Source organism: Salvelinus namaycush, chromosome 18, assembly GCF_016432855.1.
Source record: "Salvelinus namaycush isolate Seneca chromosome 18, SaNama_1.0, whole genome shotgun sequence".
Taxonomy (NCBI): Eukaryota; Metazoa; Chordata; class Actinopteri; order Salmoniformes; family Salmonidae; genus Salvelinus; species Salvelinus namaycush.
Window position 1 is genome coordinate 36,663,455 of NC_052324.1, and position 22,027 is coordinate 36,685,481.

Below are 22,027 nucleotides of genomic sequence, written 5' to 3' on the forward strand. Positions count from 1 at the left end.
AACTCCAAGCAGGCTGTCATGTGCCATTTACTGAAGAGTGGCTTCCATCTGGCCACTCTACCATAAAAGCCTGATTGGTGGCGTGCTGCAGAGATGGTTGTCCATCTGGAAGGTTTCCACTTTATTCTTGGGGACCTTCAATGCTGCATGCATTTTTTGGTAACCTTCCCCATATCTCTGCCTCGACGCAATCCTGTCTCAGAGCTCTACGGACAATTCCTTCAACCTCATGGCTTGGTTTTTTGCTCTGACAAGCACTGTCAACTGTGGGACCTTATATAGACAGCTGTGTGCCTTTCCAAATCATGTCCAATCAATTTAATTTACCACAGGTGGGCTCCAATCAAGTTGTAGAAACATCTCAAGGATGGTCAATGGAAACAAGGTGCAGCTGAGCTCAATTTCAAGTCTCATAGCAAAGTGACTGAATACTTATGTAAATAAGGTATTTCTGGTTTAAATATTTAATACATTTGCAAAAATTTCTAAAAACCTGTTATTGCTTTGTCATTATGGGGTATTGTGTGTAGATTGCTGAGAAACAAATAAATATATAATACATTTTAGAATAAGGCTGTAACGTAACAAAATGCAGAAAAAGTCAACGGATCTGAATTATTTCCGAAGGCACTGTATACCCATTGATTCTTGAAGAGTATAACTTATAAATGCCTCATGAGCTTAGTTCAACTGTCTAACCACATCAGAACCCAAAATATAAGCTTGTTGACTCCAATGTTTGTAACAATGTAAATGTAAATAAACACAGTATAGCTTCAAATCATTGGGCTCTATTCAATCCGTATAACGGATATTCAGCGTGATTGAAATTTAAAGGTAATGTTCAATAGGAAATTAGGAAAATACCTTAACATTTCTAACGCTTCAGCAATACAGATTGAATATAGGCCATGGTTAACACACCTGTCCATACCTGTCTCTATGAAGTTGAGAGTGGTTACATTTCTTCAGGCCCTCTCTCAGCTTTTTACCAAAACAGAAGCAGAAGTGACCGCTTTGTTATTGTTTTATTTAAGGATTCTAGCTTTAATTTACATTTTTGTAGGTGTTGATACATTTTTCTTTAGGGCCAATCAAGTCAAGTGTGACATTTTAAAGTGGGAATTACAAACAGGAGTATCATTCACACCAAAAATCTGAGGGGGCACAAAGTATGTGAGGATGGCTTGGGGTGGTCTGGAGGGGGGCTATGCCCCCTGTCCGTAAATTGGAGAATTTTGAATTTTTCAAATACCTGAAACACCTTATTACTGCAATCTAAAGCCATAATCATTATGCTTAATTCTATGTCATTTTTTAAAATCTAAAGTAAATTTTTCGGCATATTAAAGCATACCTCTTGAGCTGTCTGTATCCTCCTGACTGATGGTTCTTTTTTAAAGGAACTAAATATGCTTCTCTGCATCTCTGTTAAAATCTGGGTAAAATATTGAAAGGAATGTGACTCTTATTCAGTACATTTAGTTATTTCTTGCTTTTCTATATTCTAACGTTGCCAGCAGGCATGCCTGCTAAGATAATTAGACAAGCCAGCTACTCTTGCTAGCTAGTTATAAGGTTAGGAGATTGGGAACCTATCTGGGCTAGCTAAAGCCAACTTCATAAAATTGCTAGGTAGCTTGTAGTATTACAGATTTGTTATTTATTTTTTAAACAGGACAAATATGAGGGGACACGTGCCCCTGTGCACCCTATGGGCATGATGACTCTGATTACAAACTTTAGGAGCCTTGTAAAGCATTTTCTGCTGTACATGAAAATTATCTGCGATAACAGTGGGATCAAATTAACGTAGCAGATCTGTATGAGTACATTGCAAAGGAGACCCCTTGACTCTGGAGGGTCGACTGGTGGACCTTTTAACATACTGACTCAAGGATATAAGGTACATAGGATCTTAATTTGACCACTCTTTTATTGCTGCGCTTTGTGATTTATATAAATTCACTGAAAACCCACAAAAACCCACGGTTATATTAACAGTATTGCACTTTTCATGTAGTCTACTTTTAGCCAGCTAATAGCCTAACCACCGATCAAACAACATTATGGACTAGACATTCAAATCCTGTTGCTGCAGGATTATTTTGCTGTGACAATATGGGTCAAATTAAGATCCTACATCTGTACATATGGTGAAACATACAGACTATATGGTTAGAACCGTTCATTACCTTACTGAGGGTCTCTAGCTTCTTCCTCTGCTTGTCGTTAGTGGCCAGGGAGGCAAACTGCTGAAGCAGGACTGGGCTGGGGGGCGTGGTGATATCCAGGAAGTACTGGAAGGCCTGGTAGATGGTGCAAGGGGGGATCCGAGGTTCCTCCAGCCAGTTACTGATCACACCTTCAGATGGAGAAAACAAGCGCAAAAGTACATTTGATGGACACTCTTATCAAGAGCGACATACAGGAGCGTGTGCAAGTGCCTTGCTCAAGGGCATATCAACTGTTATTTTTTTCTTCACCTAGTTGGCTCTGGGATTCAAACCAGTGACGTTTCAGTTACTGGCCTAACGCTCTTAACAGCTAGGCTACCTGCCGCCCACTTAGAACAAGTTCAGTATTTATTCTTGTGCATCAATAATATAACACTACAATAGCATGATGTATGAGTAGCCTACACAACCTGTGAATGCCAGTGTAAAATGTTAAGCACTGCTTAAAAAAATTCAAGTATTTGAGCATTAAATAGTCAAGTATACTGTACACTGTGCATAATGTAAACCACCATAAATCCTCCTAATAAGACCTGCATATCCAATATCAAACTCTGTTTGTTCTTTATTGTCTAATATTGAATGAAGAGCATGGAGGGCTTCCTAAATGCAGGTTGTATACATAACATAGAGTTCTACTAACCCAGTGCTGTGTTCCTCTCTTCCAGGAACTCCACCTTAACGATTTGATTGACAGGTGGACCGTCCTCTAGTTTCTCTATGAGGGCCGTAACCAGGTCCTCATGGTTTCCAGGGAAGATGCCCAGATGGTCACCGGGCTGGTACGCCAGGCTGTCCTCGTTATTTGTGTGGAGTCTAACAAATATGGTGGAGCGACTGCTAGGGGATTCAGAACTGTGGTTACAGTTGGTGGTTACAGTTTGTGGTTACAGTTGTGGTTACAGTTTGTGGTTACAGTTTGGGGTTAGAGTTTGTGACTAGAGTTTGGGGTTAGAGTTTGGGGTTAGAGTTTTGGGTTAGAGTTTTGGGTGACAGTTTGTAGTTAGAGTTTGTGGTTAGAGTTTGGGGTTAGAGTTTGGGGTTAGAGTTTGTAGTTATAATTTGTGACTAGAGTTTGTGACTAGAGTTTGGGGTTAGAGTTTGTGGCTAGAGTTTGGGGTTAGAGTTTGTAGTTATAGTTTGTGGTTATAATGTGTGACTAGAGTTTGGGCTTAGAGTTTGTGGCTAGAGTTTGTGCTTACAGTTTGGAGTTAGAGTTTGGGGTTAGAGTTTGTAGTTATAGTTTGTGGTTATAATGTGTGACTAGAGTTTGTGGCTAGAGTTTGTGGCTAGAGTTTGTGGCTAGAGTTTGGGGTTAGAATTTGTGGCTGGAATTTGTGGCTAGAGTTTGGGGTTGGAGTTTGTAAACATTGTACAGTTTGTGGTTAGAGTTTGGGGTTAGAGTTTGGGGTTAGATTTGGTAGTTACAGTTTGTGGCTAGAGTTTGGGGTTAGAGTTTGTAGTTACAGTTTGTAAACATTGTACAGTTTGGGGTTATAGCATCTCATATCAAGCAAGGCTAGAGTAAAATCATAAAACATACTTATTGAGCTAGCTATACAATACTGTGAGAACAAAATCTACCCACTTGGATGTAGAGCTCTGGAGGTTTTCACTCTGTATGATCTTGGCTCCATAGACCTTCTTCTTGTGGATGCTGTATAATGCTGTTGAAGGACACATTCACAAAGGTTCATCAATGAAAGCATTTGAGCTATTCTATACTGTACTGTAACAAATTCACTTTGATCAGATAAATACTCCTTTTCCACCCTTTACATATCATGACACTTGCTTATGAATGATTTCTGAAGTAGCTATATAGGCCTTATAAAGGGTTTATAAAGGCTTCATAAGATTATATATATTTTTTTAAAGCTATGTTTTGTTTAAAGTGAGACAGAGTTTTCAATGAAACCCTTTATACCTTGTGTTAGGGCAGGGGCCTCAGCTGTGTATGTGAGGCGGAACCTGCTCTTCTTCCAGCTACGATCGTTACTGATCAAAGAATCGTGTGCCTTCTCGATGTTCACATCACCAATGCAGAACACATCACAGGCAGCCTTGACAAACAGACACAACCACAGGCGTTTATAAGGACAGGTATTCAAAGCTTTGCTTGTTTAACAGCACATTTTAGACCACATTCAGAGCTCTATCTTTCACAGCTGATAGGCTTTTTACAGATGCATTTTGAGCGGTTTATAAAGATGAATAATGCACTAAATGCAGAAATGAACATCCTGGTGTCAGGACTTCGTCACCGGCTTTCTAGCTGCCACCGATCTACGTTTCTTTTTCCATTTGTTTTGTCTTGATTGTACACACCTGGTTCCCATTACGTTATAATTTATTCCCTATTTAACCCTCTAGTTCCCACATGGTTTTGTGCGTGTTTGTTCTTTGTTTAGTGTTCAAGACTTCTGTGAGCTGGTGTGTTTTCCCTGCGTGGAAATGTTGTTTATTTTTGAGTAAAGTACGTCTTCTACTCAGTTCTGTGTCCTGCGCCTGACTCCGTCCTAACCGCTGCACATTGACACATGACACCTGGTCTGCAAATAAACATAAGATCATCATCCCACTGTCAAGGTCTGGCTGCCTGAAGCATTAGCTCAACAAAGAACGCATGACTCAACAGGCTGTCAGAGTGTGGGGGGTTGTTCCTAATTTACTACTGAATATAACTCTACAGACCATGCAGACACCTGTGGGCACATCACACCAGGTGTGCCAGAATTCTCTGACGCAAATATTGTTCTGTGTAGTCCATTATTAAGACAATTACCGCTATTGATTTGATTCAGACAACCATACAAAGGAATTGCTCAAAAGAGCTTATTTCTGTGTGTGCATGCCTGTGTGCACACAGACGTGTAGGCCTTCATGCATGTGAGTGAGTGTGTTCTGTGGCCCACAAGGACTCCCCCCAGTCACCCAACCTTGAAAACCTTCTTGGTCCAGGACTCCCCAGTCACCCTACCCTTGAAGACCTTCTTGGCCCAGGCCTCCCCAGTCACCCCACCTTGAAAACCTTCTTGACCCAGGACTCCCCAGTCACCCCACCTTGAAAACTTTCTTGACCCAGGACTCCCCAGTCACCCCACCTTGAAGACCTTCTTGGCCCAGGCCTCCCCAGTCACCCCACCTTGAAAACTTTCCTGGCCCAGGCCTCCCCAGTCACCCCACCTTGAAAACTTTCTTGACCCAGGCCTCCCCAGTCACCCCACCTTGAAAACTTTCTTGACCCAGGACTCCCCAGTCACCCCACCTTGAAAACCTTCTTGGCCCAGTTTCTGAAGGACTCCTCCTGGCCACACAGCTCATCTCCCTCCCCCATGCGTAGGATGCGCTCCCCCCCCAGCTCCTCGAACAGCGTGTCCACAGCGTGGGCAAAAGCACAGAAGTGTGGGTAGGCCCTGGAGCCAAGGCCAAACACTGAGAACCTAGAGAGAGAGGGAGAGAGAGAGAGATGCACACATGTGCAGGCACACACACAGAGTTTAAATTGATTTGATTCAGACAACCATACAAGGGAATTGCTCAAAAGAGCTTATTTCTTCCTCCCTCTGTCCTCTCAGAACACTATACAGACAGTATAAAGGGATGAGTTATCACTTCGTCTGATGTTTTCTATGTTATCTTGCACCAGATGGCCCCTGTCTGTGTTAGTAAAAAGGAGACATTTCCACCCCCGTGCAGCCATCAAAACACAGGTTTAATAAGCAGTCCAAGACGTCTTTGGGTTCTCTTCAGACAGACAGAGGGCTTTGTCTCCCTGTTGTAGCTTGGCTATCATCTATACTCACAAGTCTGTCGTTTTTGTTAACCTGTTCAACTCTGTTTAAGCACAATGCAAAAAATATATTTGAATTTAACCATACAAATATTTTTTGGCAATCAGATTGCACTTCAACCCACATTGGCCAATTTTAAAGTTGGATTGGGCTAATTTACTGTACCTGACGTTGGCGAGGGGTCCGGTACTCTCGAAGTTGACCCTGGGCTCGGGTTCGTCGCTGGAGGATTTGCGGGTGTCTGAGTAGGACGACACGCTGTTGAAACGGACTTTGTAACTCCTGACAGAGAGGAAGATACAGGGACAGCATGTACACTCAGTATAGAATACTACTTCACTAGTCCATTGCAGAGACAGAAATATTTTATTCGGCTGTCCTCCCAACGACTTCAGACAAGACACAACACATTATTTTGGGAGGAGTACAAGACCAGCCGCAGTGCAGAATCTGTGGAGCAATTTTAGGGGTTAAGTATCTTACTCAAGGGCATAAGGACACTCCCTCCAAAAAAAAAAAATCTCAGTTAAGTGTTGAGTAATGCTGTCCATCTGTATGAGGATGTCTGTGACCTTTACTGTAGCCATGATTACATCCCAAATGGCTCCCTATTCCCTATATAGTACACTACCCACTCTATGGAACCCTGGTCAAAAGTAGTGCACTATATAGGGAATAGGGTGCCATTTGGGATGTGTACCAAGTCAGCATTCTCTGGTTGAATGGGCCCAGATGGTTGAACTCACTTTCTGTCCTCTGTGTTGGATGTAGGATGTCTCATTTCCATCAAGGCAGCTCCAAATTTCTACACAAACAGGAAGACGGTCAATAGTCAATCGCCTGCAAGTTAAACATATACATGGTACACGCTGCACATTGCTGTGGGAATCAAACACACACACGCAGGTAAACACACTCAACCGCACGCATGTGCAGGTACACACACAAACTAACACACTGTACTGGCCAATCCTACCTCTCCATTTTCGGGTGGATCTCCGTTGCCAAATGTACTGGTAACGGCCAACACCAGTGTTTCATGCTCCAGATCCACCATGTCGTATTCATCCATTGACATCACCTGTAGTAGTGGAACATATGTGTCAATAAAGCTGTCAACATTTCATACATTCACTTAATGTGTGTGAACCAGAGACATTTTGAAATGAAGTGAAAACACACATTTTCAGCAAACAAAATGGCAAAAAAAAAATGGCACTCAAAGAGTGATACCACAAAATTAACAGTCATATAGTGCCTTCGGAAAGTATTCAGACCCCTTGACCTTTTCCCCCAAACTTATGTTACAGCATTATTCTAAAATGTTTTAAATAAATCAAAATCCTCAACAATCTACACCATACCCCATAATGACAAAGAGAAAACAGTATCTTATTTACATACAGTATCAACCAAAAGTTTGGACACGCCTACTCATTCAAGGGTTCTTCTTTATTTTTACTATTTTCTACATTGTAGAAAAGCAGTGAAGTCATTAAAACTATGAAATAACACATATGTAATAATGTAGTAACCAAAAAAAGGGTTAAACAAATATATTTTATATTTGAGATTATTCAAAGTAGCCACCCTTTGCCTTGATGACAGCTTTGCACACTCTTGGCATTTTCTCAACCAGCTTCATGAGGTAGTCTGGAATGCATTTCAATTAACAGGTGTGCCTTGATAAAAGTTCATTTGTAGAATTTCTTTCCTTCTTATTAATGTTGTGACAAGGTAGGTGTCACGATCGTTTGAATGATTGGACCAAGGCGCAGCGTGCGTAGAATTCCACATGTTTAATAAATATGAAACTCACCAAACAAAACAGAAGAAACCGAAACGTGCCGTTCTGGGCTGCTCACAGGCAGCTACACAAAAACAAGATCCCAAAAACAACAGGTGGGAAAAGGCTGCCTAAATATGATTCCCAATCAGAGACAACGATAGACAGCTGCCTCTGATTGGGAACCATACCAGGCCAACATAGAAAATGAAAACTAGAATGCCCACCCTAATCACACCCTGACCTAACCAAATAGAGAAATAAAAAGGCTATCTAAGGTCAGGGTGTGACAGTAGGGATGGTATACAGAAGATAGCCCTAATTGCTAAAAGACCAAGTCCATATTATGGCAAGAACAGCTCAAATAAGCGAAGAGAAACGACAGTCGATCATTACTTTAAGACATGAAGGTGAGTCAATGCGGAAAATTTCAAGAACTTTGAAAGTTTCTTTGAGTGCAGTCGCAAAAACCATCAAGTGCTATGATGAAACTGTCTCTCATGAGGATAGCCACAGGAAAGGAAGACCCAAAGTTACCTCTGCTGTGGAGGATAAGTTCATTCAATTTACCAGCCTCAGAAATTGCAGCCCAAATAAAGGCTTCAGAGTTCAAGTAACAGACACATCTCAACATCAACTGTTCAGAGTAGACTGCGTGAATCAGGCCTTCATTGTTGAATTGCTGCAAAGAAACCACTACTAAAGGACACCAATAATAAGAAGAGACTTCCGTGGGCCAATAAACACAAGCAATGGACATTAGACTGCTGGAAATCTGTCCTTTGGTCTGATGAGTCCAAATTTGTGTCTTTGTGAAATGCAGAGTAGGTCAACGAATGACCTCTGCATGTGTAGTTCCCACCGTGAAGCATGGAGGAGGAGGTGTGATGTGTGGGGGAGCTTTGCTGGTGACACTGTCAGTGATTTATTTAGAATTCAAGACACACTTAACCAGCATAACTATTCTGCATTCTGCAGCAATACGCCATCCCATCTGGTTTGCACTTAGTGGGACTATCGCTTGTTTTTAAACAGAACAATGACCCAAAACACACCTCCAGGCTGTGTAAGGGCTATTTGACCAAGGAGAGGGATATAGTGTGCTGCATCACATGACCTGGCCTCCACAATCACCCGACCTCAGCCCAATTGAGATGGTTTGGGATGAGTTGGAGCGCAGAGTGAAGGAAAAGCAGCCAACAAGTGCTCAGCATATGTGGGAACTCCTTCAAGACTGTTAGAAAAGCATTTCACATGAAGCTGGTTGAGAGAATGCCAAGAGTGTGCAAAGCTGTCATCAAGGCAAAGGGTGGCTACTTTGAAGAATCTCAAATATAAAATAGATTTTGATTTGTTTAACACTTTTTTGCTTACTACATGATGTGTTATGTCTTCACTATTCTTCTACAATGTAGAAAAAAGTTAAAATAAAGAAAAACCCTTGAATGAGTGGGTGTGTCCAAACTTTGGACTGGAACTGTAAGTATTCAGACCCTTTGCTATGAGACTTGAAATTGAGCTCAGGTGCATCCTGTTTCCAATTATCATCGTTGAGATGTTTCTACAACTTGATTGGAGTCCACCTGTGGTAAATTCAATTGATTGGACATGATTCGGAAAGGCACACCTGTCTATATAAGGTCCAACAGTTGACAATGCATGTCAGAGCAAAAACCAAGTCATGAGGTTGAAGGAACTGTCCGTAGAGTTCGGAGACAGGATTGTGTCGAGGCACAGATCTGGGGAAGGGTACCAAAAAATGTCTGCAGCATCGAAGGTCCCCAAGAACACAGTGGCATTCATCATTCTTAAATTGAAAAAGTTTGGAACCACCAAGACTCTTTCTAGAACTGGCCGCCCGGCCGACTGAGCAATTGGGGGAGAAGGGCCTTGGTCATGGAAGTTACTTGGTCATGGAAGTGACCACGAACCGATGGTCACTTTGACAGAGTTTAAGAGTTCCTCTCTGGAGATGGTTGTCCTTCTGGAAGGTTCTCCCATCTCTGGGGCACTCCACCAATCAGGCCTTTATGGTAGAGTGGCCAGACGGAAGCCACTCCTCAGTAAAATGAACATGAAAGCCTGCTTGGAGTTTGCCAAAAGGCCCCTAAAGGACTCTCAGAACATTAGAAACAAGGTTCTCTGTTCTGATGAAACCAAGATTGAACTCTTAGGCCTGAATGCCAAGCGTTACGTCTGGAGAAAACCTGGCATCATCCCTACTGTGAAGCATGGTGGTGGAAGCATCATGCTGTGGGGATGTTTTTCCTCCTCTGACTAAGACCATAAGGAAGAAACACGGTCATGAGTCCAGAGACCATAGGGCAGCAGTGAGGTATCAAATGAACACTACGTCCTTGTCTTTATGAGCTGATCATGTGCTGCGATACAATTAACACCCAGATATCCAACTCTCTCTCTCTGACTCCAGCAGCCTTCGTTCCTACGGGCCATTGTGCTGAGAGAAAGAAAGAATGAGAGAATGGACAAGATTACCTAGAAGAGGAAGAGAGGAAACGCCCGGTCATCCATCCGCTCTGCATCTGCCTGTCTGACTCAACTACAACAAGATCGTCCCTCACGTCTGATTGATTACTTTAAGTAGGAAGCAGTAAAAACAGAAGATGTCATGTCCTGGAGGGAGACACTAGATGACTGAGAGCAGTAGAGCTGCATATTTTTCTATTTTGACAATCACATTTACACAGCCTGCGGTTTTTAAAGATTTTATCTTAAACTACAGCTTAACGCTTGGCTGGGTTGATTCTTCCGCTGTGGCCCCTGGCACTTTGTTGCATGAGAGGGAATCGGAATGTGACAAAATACACATTTCCGTGTAACCTCGCCTTGTTGGTGTGAAACTGTCTCCTCGCTTTTTCAAATCTGCGGGGCCTCAGCTTTGTCAGTGAGGGGGGGATTGTTTTTTTAAAAGTATTTTCTTCCATTCACAATAACATCCCAAAAAAGACATGACGCATGAAGTCATATTCAAGTTGTGTGGTTTACCTTTGCGTCAAAGAAATGCATGAAAATCTCACACAGGGTTCAGGGGGATGTTTTTGAAGTCGGATTTTCATGTTCCAATCAAGATAACATCAAAAATAGACATGGCACATCAATTCATATTCATTTTGTGTGGTAGCTATATAAAGGTTACCTTTGCGTCAAAGGCATGCTTGAAGATCTCACACAGGGTTCTTGCATAGTCTTGAGATTTTCCAGTCTCGGTGGCAAATAGTATAGTAGCTTTGACCCTCTTAGCCATGGCTTGGCCCATTAGCTTGGCTGAGAACTTCACAGCCCTGCACACACACACACACATAGACAGATAGAGAGGACATGTATAATTCATAACATAATAAAACGTCTATATATATATATAAACATTAAAAATGGTTAATTCATGAAAGCTTTTATATAGTGTAACCAAAAAAAGGATAAATCACAGGCACCAGTGATCAAAGGCACAGCAGACCTTGTCACAACACGAACCCTTAACCCTTTACCTTTTAACCCTTCTCTCTTCCCCCTCACCCCTTCCCTCTTCCCCCTTGCCCCTTCCTCTTACCTCTTCCCTCTTCTCTCTTCCCCCTTCTCTCTTCCCCCTCACCTCTTCCTCTTACCTCTTCCCCCTTCTCTTTTCCCCCTTCCCCCTTCTCTCTTTCCCCTTCCCCCTTCCCCCTTCCCCCTTTACCCCTTCCCTCTTCCCTCTTCTCTCTTTTCCCTTTTTCCCCCTTCCCCCTTTCCCCCTTTCCCCTTCCCCCTTCCCCCTCCCCCTATCCCTCCTCCCCCCCACCCCTTTCTCTTACCTCTTCCCCCTTATCTCTTCCCCTTCCCCCCTTTACCCTTTACCCCTTCCCTCTTCCCCCCCATCCCTTTCTCTTACCTCTTCCCCCTTCTCTCTTCCCCTTCCCCCCTTTACCCTTTACCCCTTCCCTCTTTCCCCCTTACCCCTTTCAACCTTCTCTCTTCCACCTCCACTCTCACTAAAGTCTTCTAAACTCAGATAACTACTATAGTTTACTAGCTTTCCCTCCGCGCTCGGGTGGTTTGCTTGAGCAGACAGACAGACAGACAGACAGTGCTGCATGTCATGCCTAAACAGCAGATGGTAATCATGATGACCTAGCTTGTCGTATCCTCGTGATGACCTAGCTTATCGTATCCTCGTGATGACCTAGCTTGTCGTATCCTCGTGATGACCTAGCTTGTCGTATCTACGTGATGACCTATCTAGTCGTATCCTCGTGATGACCTATCTAGTCGTATCCTCGTGATGACCTAGCTTGTCGTATCCTCGTGATGACCTAGCTTGTCGTATCCTCGTGATGACCTAGCTTGTCGTATCCTCGTGATGACCTATCTAGTCGTATCCTCATGATGACCTAGCTTGTCGCATCCTCGTGATGACCTAGCTTATCGTATCCTCGTGATGACCTAGCTTGTCGTATCCTCGTGATGACCTATCTAGTCGTATCCTCGTGATGACCTAGCTTGTCGTATCCTCGTGATGACCTAGCTTGTCGTATCCTCGTGATGACCTAGCTTGTCGTATCCTCGTGATGACCTATCTAGTCGTATCCTCATGATGACCTAGCTTGTCGCATCCTCGTGATGACCTAGCTTATCGTATCCTCGTGATGACCTAGCTTGTCGTATCCTCGTGATGACCTAGCTTGTCGTATCCTCGTGATGACCTAGCTTATCGTATCCTCGTGATGACCTAGCTTGTCGTATCCTTGTGATGACCTATCTAGTCGTATCCTCGTGATGACCTAGCTTGTCGTATCCTCGTGATGACCTAGCTTGTCGTATCCTTGTGATGACCTAGCTTGTCGTATCCTCGTGATGACCTAGCTTGTCGTATCCTCGTGATGACCTAGCTTGTCGTATCCTCGTGATGACCTAGCTTGTCGTATCCTCGTGATGACCTAGCTTGTCGTATCCTCGTGATGACCTATCTAGTCGTATCCTCATGATGACCTAGCTTGTCGCATCCTCGTGATGACCTAGCTTATCGTATCCTCGTGATGACCTAGCTTGTCGTATCCTCGTGATGACCTATCTAGTCGTATCCTCGTGATGACCTAGCTTGTCGTATCCTCGTGATGACCTAGCTTGTTGTATCCTCGTGATGACCTAGCTTGTCGTATCCTCGTGATGACCTATCTAGTCGTATCCTTGTGATGACCTAGCCTGTCGTATCCTCGTGATGACCTAGCTTGTCGTATCCTCGTGATGACCTAGCTTGTCGTATCCTCGTGATGACCTAGCTTGTCGTATCTTTGTGATGACCTAGCTTGTCGTATCCTCGTCATGACCTATCTAGTCGTATCCTCGTGATGACCTAGCTTGTCGTATCCTTGTGATGACCTAGCCTGTCGTATCCTCGTGATGACCTAGCTTGTCGTATCCTCGTGATGACCTAGCTTGTCGTATCCTCGTGATGACCTAGCTTGTCGTATCTACGTGATGACCTATCTAGTCGTATCCTCGTGATGACCTATCTAGTCGTATCCTCGTGATGACCTAGCTTGTCGTATCCTTGTGATGACCTAGCCTGTCGTATCCTCGTGATGACCTAGCTTGTCGTATCCTCGTGATGACCTAGCTTGTCGTATCCTCGTGATGACCTAGCTTGTCGTATCTACGTGATGACCTATCTAGTCGTATCCTCGTGATGACCTAGCCTGTCGTATCCTCGTGATGACCTATCTAGTCGTATCCTCGTGATGACCTAGCTTGTCGTATCCTCGTGATGACCTAGCTTGTCGTATCCTCGTGATGACCTAGCCTGTCGTATCCTCGTGATGACCTATCTAGTCGTATCCTCGTGATGACCTATCTAGTCGTATCCTTGTGATGACCTAGCTTGTCGTATCCTCGTGATGACCTAGCCTGTCGTATCCTTGTGATGACCTAGCTTGTCGTATCCACGTGATGACCTATCTAGTCGTATCCTCGTGATGACCTAGCTTGTCGTATCCTTGTGATGACCTAGCTTGTCGTATCCTCGTGATGACCTAGCCTGTCGTATCCTCGTGATGACCTAGCTTGTCGTATCCCCGTGATGACCTAGCCTGTCGTATCTTTGTGATGACCTAGCCTGTCGTATCCTTGTGATGACCTAGCTTGTCGTATCCTCCTGATGACCTAGCCTGCCGTATCCTTGTGATGACCTAGCCTGTCGTATCCTCGTGATGACCTAGCTTGTCGTATCCTCGTGATGACCTAGCCTGTCGTATCCTTGTGATGACCTAGCTTATCGTATCCTCGTGATGACCTAGCTTGTCGTATCCTCGTGATGACCTATCTAGTCGTATCCTCGTGATGACCTAGCTTGTAGTATCCTCGTGATGACCTAGCTTGTCGTATCCTTGTGATGACCTAGCTTGTCGTATCCTCGTGATGACCTAGCTTGTCGTATCCTCGTGATGACCTAGCTTGTCGTATCCTCGTGATGACCTAGCTTGTCGTATCCTCGTGATGACCTATCTAGTCGTATCCTCATGATGACCTAGCCTGTCGTATCCTCGTGATGACCTAGCTTGTCGTATCCTCGTGATGACCTAGCTTGTCGTATCCTCGTGATGACCTAGCTTGTCGTATCTACGTGATGACCTATCTAGTCGTATCCTCGTGATGACCTAGCCTGTCGTATCCTCGTGATGACCTATCTAGTCGTATCCTCGTGATGACCTAGCTTGTCGTATCCTCGTGATGACCTAGCTTGTCGTATCCTCGTGATGACCTAGCTTGTCGTATCCTCGTGATGACCTAGCCTGTCGTATCCTCGTGATGACCTATCTAGTCGTATCCTCGTGATGACCTATCTAGTCGTATCCTTGTGATGACCTAGCTTGTCGTATCCTCGTGATGACCTAGCCTGTCGTATCCTTGTGATGACCTAGCCTGTCGTATCCTTGTGATGACCTAGCTTGTCGTATCCTCCTGATGACCTAGCCTGTCGTATCCTTGTGATGACCTAGCTTGTCGTATCCTCGTGATGACCTAGCCTGTCGTATCCTTGTGATGACCTAGCCTGTCGTATCCTTGTGATGACCTAGCCTGTCGTATCCTTGTGATGACCTAGCTTGTCGTATCCTTGTGATGACCTAGCTTGTCGTATCCTCGTGATGACCTAGCCTGTCGTATCCTTGTGATGACCTAGCCTGTCGTATCCTTGTGATGACCTAGCCTGTCGTATCCTTGTGATGACCTAGCCTGTCGTATCCACGCTGTATTTACTAGCAGTTCTATAATATCATTAACACGCTGTATTTACTAGCAGTTCTATAATATCATTAACACACTGTATTTACTAGTAGTTCTATAATATTATTAACACGCTGTATTTACTAGCAGTTCTATAATATCATTAACACGCTGTATTTACTAGCGGTTCTATAATATCATTAACACGCTGTATTTACTAGCGGTTCTATAATATCATTAACACGCTGTATTTACTAGTAGTCCTATAATATCATTAACACGCTGTATTTACTAGCAGTTCTATAATATCATTAACACGCTGTATTTACTAGCAGTTCTATAATATCATTAACACGCTGTATTTACTAGCAGTTCTATAATATCATTAACACGCTGTATTTACTAGTAGTTCTATAATATTATTAACACGCTGTATTTACTAGTAGTTCTATAATATCATTAACTAGCTGTATTTACTAGTAGTTCTATAATATCATTAACACGCTGTATTTACTAGTAGTCCTATAATATCATTAACACGCTGTATTTACTAGCAGTTCTATAATATCATTAACACGCTGTATTTACTAGCAGTTCTATAATATCATTAACACGCTGTATTTACTAGTAGTTCTATAATATCATTAACACGCTGTATTTACTAGTAGTTCTATAATATCATTAACACGCTGTATTTACGAGCAGTTCTATAATATCATTAACACACTGTATTTACTAGCGGTTCTATAATATCATTAACACGCTGTATTTACTAGCGGTTCTATAATATCATTAACACGCTGTATTTACGAGCAGTTCTATAATATCATTAACTAGCTGTATTTACTAGCAGTTCTATAATATCATTAACACGCTGTATTTACTAGCGGTTCTATAATATCATTAACACGCTGTATTTACTAGTAGTCCTATAATATCATTAACACGCTGTATTAACTAGCGGTTCTATAATATCATTAACACGCTGTATTTACTAGCAGTTCTATAATATCATTAACACGCTGTATTTACTAGCGGTTCTATAATATCATTAACACGCTGTATTTACTAGTAGTCCTATAATATCATTAACACGCTGTATTTACTAGCAGTTCTATAATATCATTAACACACTGTATTTACTAGCAGTTCTATAATATCATTAACACGCTGTATTTACTAGCGGTTCTATAATATCATTAACACGCTGTATTTACGATTAGTTCTATAATATCATTAACACGCTGTATTTACGATTAGTTCTATAATATCATTAACACGCTGTATTTACGAGCAGTTCTATAATATCATTAACACGCTGTATTTACTAGTAGTTCTATAATATCATTAACTACCTGTATTTACTAGCGGTTCTATAATATCATTAACACGCTGTATTTACTAGCGGTTCTATAATATCATTAACACGCTGTATTTACTAGTAGTTCTATAATATCATTAACTAGCTGTATTTACTAGCAGTTCTATAATATCATTAACATGCTGTATTTACTAGCAGTCCTATAATATCATTAACACGCTGTATTTACTAGCAGTTCTATAATATCATTAACACGCTGTATTTACTAGCGGTTCTATAATATCATTAACACGCTGTATTTACTAGTAGTTCTATAATATCATTAACTAGCTGTATTTACTAGCAGTTCTATAATATCATTAACATGCTGTATTTACTAGCGGTTCTATAATATCATTAACACGCTGTATTTACTAGCGGTTCTATAATATCATTAACACGCTGTATTTACTAGTAGTTCTATAATATCATTAACTAGCTGTATTTACTAGCAGTTCTATAATATCATTAACACGCTGTATTTACTAGCAGTTCTATAATATCATTAACACGCTGTATTTACTAGCAGTTCTATAATATCATTAACATGCTGTATTTACTAGCAGTTCTATAATATCATTAACACGCTGTATTTACTAGCAGTTCTATAATATCATTAACACGCTGTATTTACTAGCAGTTCTATAATATCATTAACACGCTGTATTTACTAGCAGTTCTATAATATCATTAACTAGCTGTATTTACTAGCAGTTCTATAATATCATTAACACGCTGTATTTACTAGTAGTTCTATAATATCATTAACTAGCTGTATTTACTAGCAGTTCTATAATATCATTAACACGTTGTATTTACTAGCAGTTCTATAATATCATTAACACGCTGTATTTACTAGCAGTTCTATAATATCATTAACACGCTGTATTTACTAGCAGTTCTATAATATCATTAACTAGCTGTATTTACTAGCAGTTCTATAATATCATTAACACGCTGTATTTACTAGTAGTTCTATAATATCATTAACTAGCTGTATTTACTAGCAGTTCTATAATATCATTAACACGTTGTATTTACTAGCAGTTCTATAATATCATTAACACGCTGTATTTACTAGTAGTTCTATAATATCATTAACACGTTGTATTTACGAGCAGTTCTATAATATCTTTAACTAGCTGTATTTACTAGTAGTTCTATAATATCATTATCTAGCTGTATTTACTAGTAGTTCTATAATATCATTAACACGCTGTATTTACTAGCAGTTCTATAATATCATTAACACGTTGTATTTACTAGCAGTTCTATAATATCATTAACACGCTGTATTTACTAGTAGTTCTATAATATCATTAACACGTTGTATTTACTAGCAGTTCTATAATATCATTAACTAGCTGTATTTACTAGTAGTTCTATAATATCATTATCTAGCTGTATTTACTAGTAGTTCTATAATATCATTAACACGCTGTATTTACTAGTAGTTCTATAATATCATTAACACGCTGTATTTACTAGTAGTTCTATAATATCATTAACACGCTGTATTTACTAGTAGTTCTATAATATCATGAACACGCTGTATTTACTCGCAGTTCTTTATTAGTGCCAAATGGAGGATTAGGAAACAAGTGTGTACTTCAGTGTACATAAACAGCAAGCAGGACTGCAATGGAGACCTCTAACCCCAATCTAGGGGAAGCATAATGTTGCCCTAAGGCCTAATGAAAGGACCTCTCTATCTCTGTACTCACTTGGCCAGTTTCTTGAAGCCAATGGCTCTTTTCTTGGTGGGTGTCCCATTGTTGACTTTCCACACGTGGTGATTCCATGGGTCAGCCTATAGTGGTGAGAGAAGCGCGTCACATTAGGCTCAACATACAAGTCAGTGGATGATGTTACTGTACATTTAAAGGAGATAGATACTGTACATACTGTTATGATTTTGACTTCATTTTACCGGGCAAACTAAATCAAGCACAACTAAAGTATTTGAAAGAATTTGACAACACAAACTCTCCTTCTTCCGTGAACCACCGCATTTAACCCCGGTAGGGTGACTGGAAACACAAGTCAATCAAAAAGGCAAAAAGACATTACAAGGACAAAGTGGAGTCGCTATTCAACAGCTCAGACATGAGACGCAGATGGCAGACAATCACAGATTATAAAGGGAAAACCAGCTACATCGCAGACACTCAGTCCCAGACAAAATAAACACCTTTTTCACCCGCTTCGAGGAAAACCACACAGAGCCGTTGTCGTGGGCCCCCGCCGCTCACATGAACTGTGGGCTCCATATCTCTGTAGCCAGCATGAGTAGTACTTTCAAACTTGTTAACCCTCGCAGGCTGCTGTCCAAGACAGCATACCGAGAGCATGCGCAGACCAGTTGGCTGTAGTGTTTACGGACATATTCAACCTCTCCCTATCGTAGTCTGTTGTCCCCACTTGGTTGAAGAAGTCCACCATTGTCTCTGTACCCAAGCAAGATAAGGTAACAGAACTAAATTACTCACCTCTGTCATCATGAAGTGCATTGAGAGAATAGTCAAGGACCATATCACCTTCAGGGCCTGAACTCCCTGTACAACTGGTTCCTAGACTTCCTGACAGGCCGACGCCAGGTGGGTGAGGGTAGGCAACAACACGTCCACTATGCTGATCTTCAATACGGGGCTCCCCCAGGGTTGTGCGCTCAGCCCTCTACTGTAGTCCCTGTTCACCCATGACTGCGAGGCTACGCATGACTCCAACTCAATCATCACGTTTGTTGACGACACAACAGTGGTAGGCCTGATTATTAACAATGATGAGACAGCCTATAGGGAGGAGGTTAGAGCCCTGGCAGAGTGGTGCCAGGAAAATAACCTCTCCCTCAACGTAAAAAAAACGGTCTGTACAGGTTGCATCAAAGCTGGGACAGAACGACTGATAAACAATTTCCATCTCCAGGCCATCAGACCGTTGAACAGACATCACTAGCGGGCTACATGCCCGGTACTTACCCTGCACCTTGAGACTAATGTCCCATGTATGTAGTCTTTGAAGGCTGTTCACCTCATATACTGCTTCTATACTGTTGTTTACTCACTGTCTATGTATATACTGTATTCTCCACATAGCTATATTCTACACATTGGGCGACAGGTAGCCTAGTGGTTAGAGCATTGGGCCGACCGAAAGGTTGCTAGATCGAATCCCCGAGCTGACAAAGGTAAAAATATGAACAAGGCAATTAACCCACTGTTCCTAGGCCGTCATTGTAAATAAGAATTTGTTCTTAACTGACTTGCCTAGTTAAATAAAGGTTAAATAAAATAGCTCATCCTAATATACTTACTACTGAATAATTCCATTTTATTTCAAAATAACACACTATACACACCACATATTTATATTCTAGATTCTGACACATGCTCACCCTAATATATACTGTATACCCCTGTTAATTGGACTCGTTCTGTCATATCTTGATTTCTTGTTTAGATTTTTGATTATTTATGTATTTGTATTGTATTTGCAAAAAATTCTACTGCCCTGCTGGAGCTAGTAACACAACACATTCTACTGTACTGTTGGAGCTAGTAACACAATACATTATACTGCCCTTCTGGAGCTAGTAACACAAGACATTCTACTGTACTGCTGGAGCTAGTAACACAACACATTCTACTGTACTGTTGGAGCTAGTAACACAAGACATTCTACTGCCCTTCTGGAGCTAGTAACACAAGACATTCTACTGTACTGTTGGAGCTAGTAACACAATACATTATACTGCCCTTCTGGAGCTAGTAACACAAGACATTCTACTGTACTGCTGGAGCTAGTAACACAAGACATTCTACTGTACTGCTGGAGCTAGTAACACAAGACATTCTACTGTACTGTTGGAGCTAGTAACACAAGACATTCTACTGTACTGTTGGAGCTAGTAACACAAGACATTCTACTGTACTGCTGGAGCTGGTAACACAAGACATTCTACTGTACTGCTGGAGCTGGTAACACAAGACATTCTACTGTACTGCTGGAGCTGGTAACACAAGACATTCTACTGTACTGTTGGAGCTGGTAACACAAAACATTCTACTGTACTGCTGGAGCTGGTAACACAAGACATTCTACTGTACTGCTGGAGCTAGTAACACAAGACATTCTACTGTACTGCTGGAGCTAGTAACACAAGACATTCTACTGTACTGTTGGAGCTGGTAACACAAGACATTCTACTGTACTGCTGGAGCTGGTAACACAAGACATTCTACTGTACTGCTGGAGCTGGTAACACAAGACATTCTACTGTACTGTTGGAGCTGGTAACACAAAACATTCTACTGTACTGCTGGAGCTGGTAACACAAGACATTCTACTGTACTGCTGGAGCTAGTAACACAAGACATTCTACTGCCCTTCTGGAGCTAGTAACACAAGACATTCTACTGTACTGCTGGAGCTAGTAACACAAGACATTCTACTGTACTGTTGGAGCTGGTAACACAATACATTATACTGTACTGTTGGAGCTAGTAACACAAGACATTCTACTGCCCTGCTGGAGCTAGTAACACAAGACATTCTACTGCCCTGCTGGAGCTAGTAACAGAAGCATTTCACTGCACCTGCTATAACAACTGCAAATCTGTATACGTGACCAATAAACTTTGATTTGATTTGATTTACCTGGTACTCGAAGGATGGCGTGAGGCGATAGTTGAGCATCTCCTGGTGGAACACGGGGGTGATGCTTCCAGACATGGGGGGTACAATCCAGACCCAGTCCCCCGGGCAGCCCCCGCGCACCCTGATCTCATTCTCCATGTGCTTCATAAAGGACTCTGTGGCAGAGTGGTGATCCACTATAGTTACCTTAGATGACTGAGAACAGATAACAGGAAGCAAATCATGAAGGGGAATTCCGTTCATTCATTCAGTTCATTTACCTTAGTTATTTCAAGATTATATTTAGAGTTTATCAAGATATAAATTAAATCACTCTCAAGCACCCATAATTACAAATAATTTAAACATATTTCTGACTTCATAAAAAGACATGCTTCATATATAAAGCATAATACTCGTTTGTCTACAGCAAGGGCCATTCTAGAAAATCATTCAATATAGTATGTGGACACGTGCTCGCCAAACATCTCTTTTCAAAATCATGGGCATTAATATGGAGTTGTACCCCCCCCCCCCTTTGCTGCTATAACAGCCTCCACTCTTCTGGGAAGTCTTTCCACTAGATGTTGGAACATTGCTGCGGGGACTTGCTTCCATTCAGACACAAGAGCATTAGTGAGGTTGGGCACTGTTTCTGGGCGATTAAGCCTGGCTCGCAGTTGGCATTCCAATTAATCCCAAAGGTGTTCGATGGAGTTGAGGTCAGGACTCAGGCCAGTCAAGTTCTTCCACACTGATCTCAACAAATAATGTCTGTATGGATCTTGCTTTGTCATGCTGAAACAGGAAAGGGCCTTCCCCAAACTGATGCCACAAAGTTGGAAGCGCATAATTATCTATAATGGCATTGTATACTGTAGCGTTACAGCACTTACAGTTGACCGGGGCAGCTCTAGCAGGGCAGAAATTTGACAAACTGACTTGTTGGAAAGGTGGCATCCTATGACGGTGCCACATTGAAAGTCACTGAGCTCTTCAA

At 41.9% G+C, this 22,027-nt stretch overlaps 1 protein-coding gene across 1 annotated transcript in view; it reads right to left on the reverse strand.

Moving 5' to 3' along the window:
- Positions 1–22,027, reverse strand: part of LOC120062808 (nitric oxide synthase, brain-like) — a 74,774-nt gene that overhangs the window by 6,798 nt on the left and 45,949 nt on the right. The window contains exons 11-21 of the mRNA XM_039012880.1: positions 21,049–21,243; positions 18,117–18,202; positions 10,975–11,119; positions 7,008–7,112; positions 6,778–6,836; positions 6,197–6,313; positions 5,506–5,680; positions 4,165–4,300; positions 3,826–3,904; positions 2,881–3,074; positions 2,196–2,365 (exon numbers count right to left, since the gene is read on the reverse strand). Of these exons, the coding sequence (XP_038868808.1) occupies positions 2,196–2,365; positions 2,881–3,074; positions 3,826–3,904; positions 4,165–4,300; positions 5,506–5,680; positions 6,197–6,313; positions 6,778–6,836; positions 7,008–7,112; positions 10,975–11,119; positions 18,117–18,202; positions 21,049–21,243 (1,461 nt within the window). The remainder of the gene's footprint in view (positions 1–2,195; positions 2,366–2,880; positions 3,075–3,825; positions 3,905–4,164; positions 4,301–5,505; positions 5,681–6,196; positions 6,314–6,777; positions 6,837–7,007; positions 7,113–10,974; positions 11,120–18,116; positions 18,203–21,048; positions 21,244–22,027) is intronic.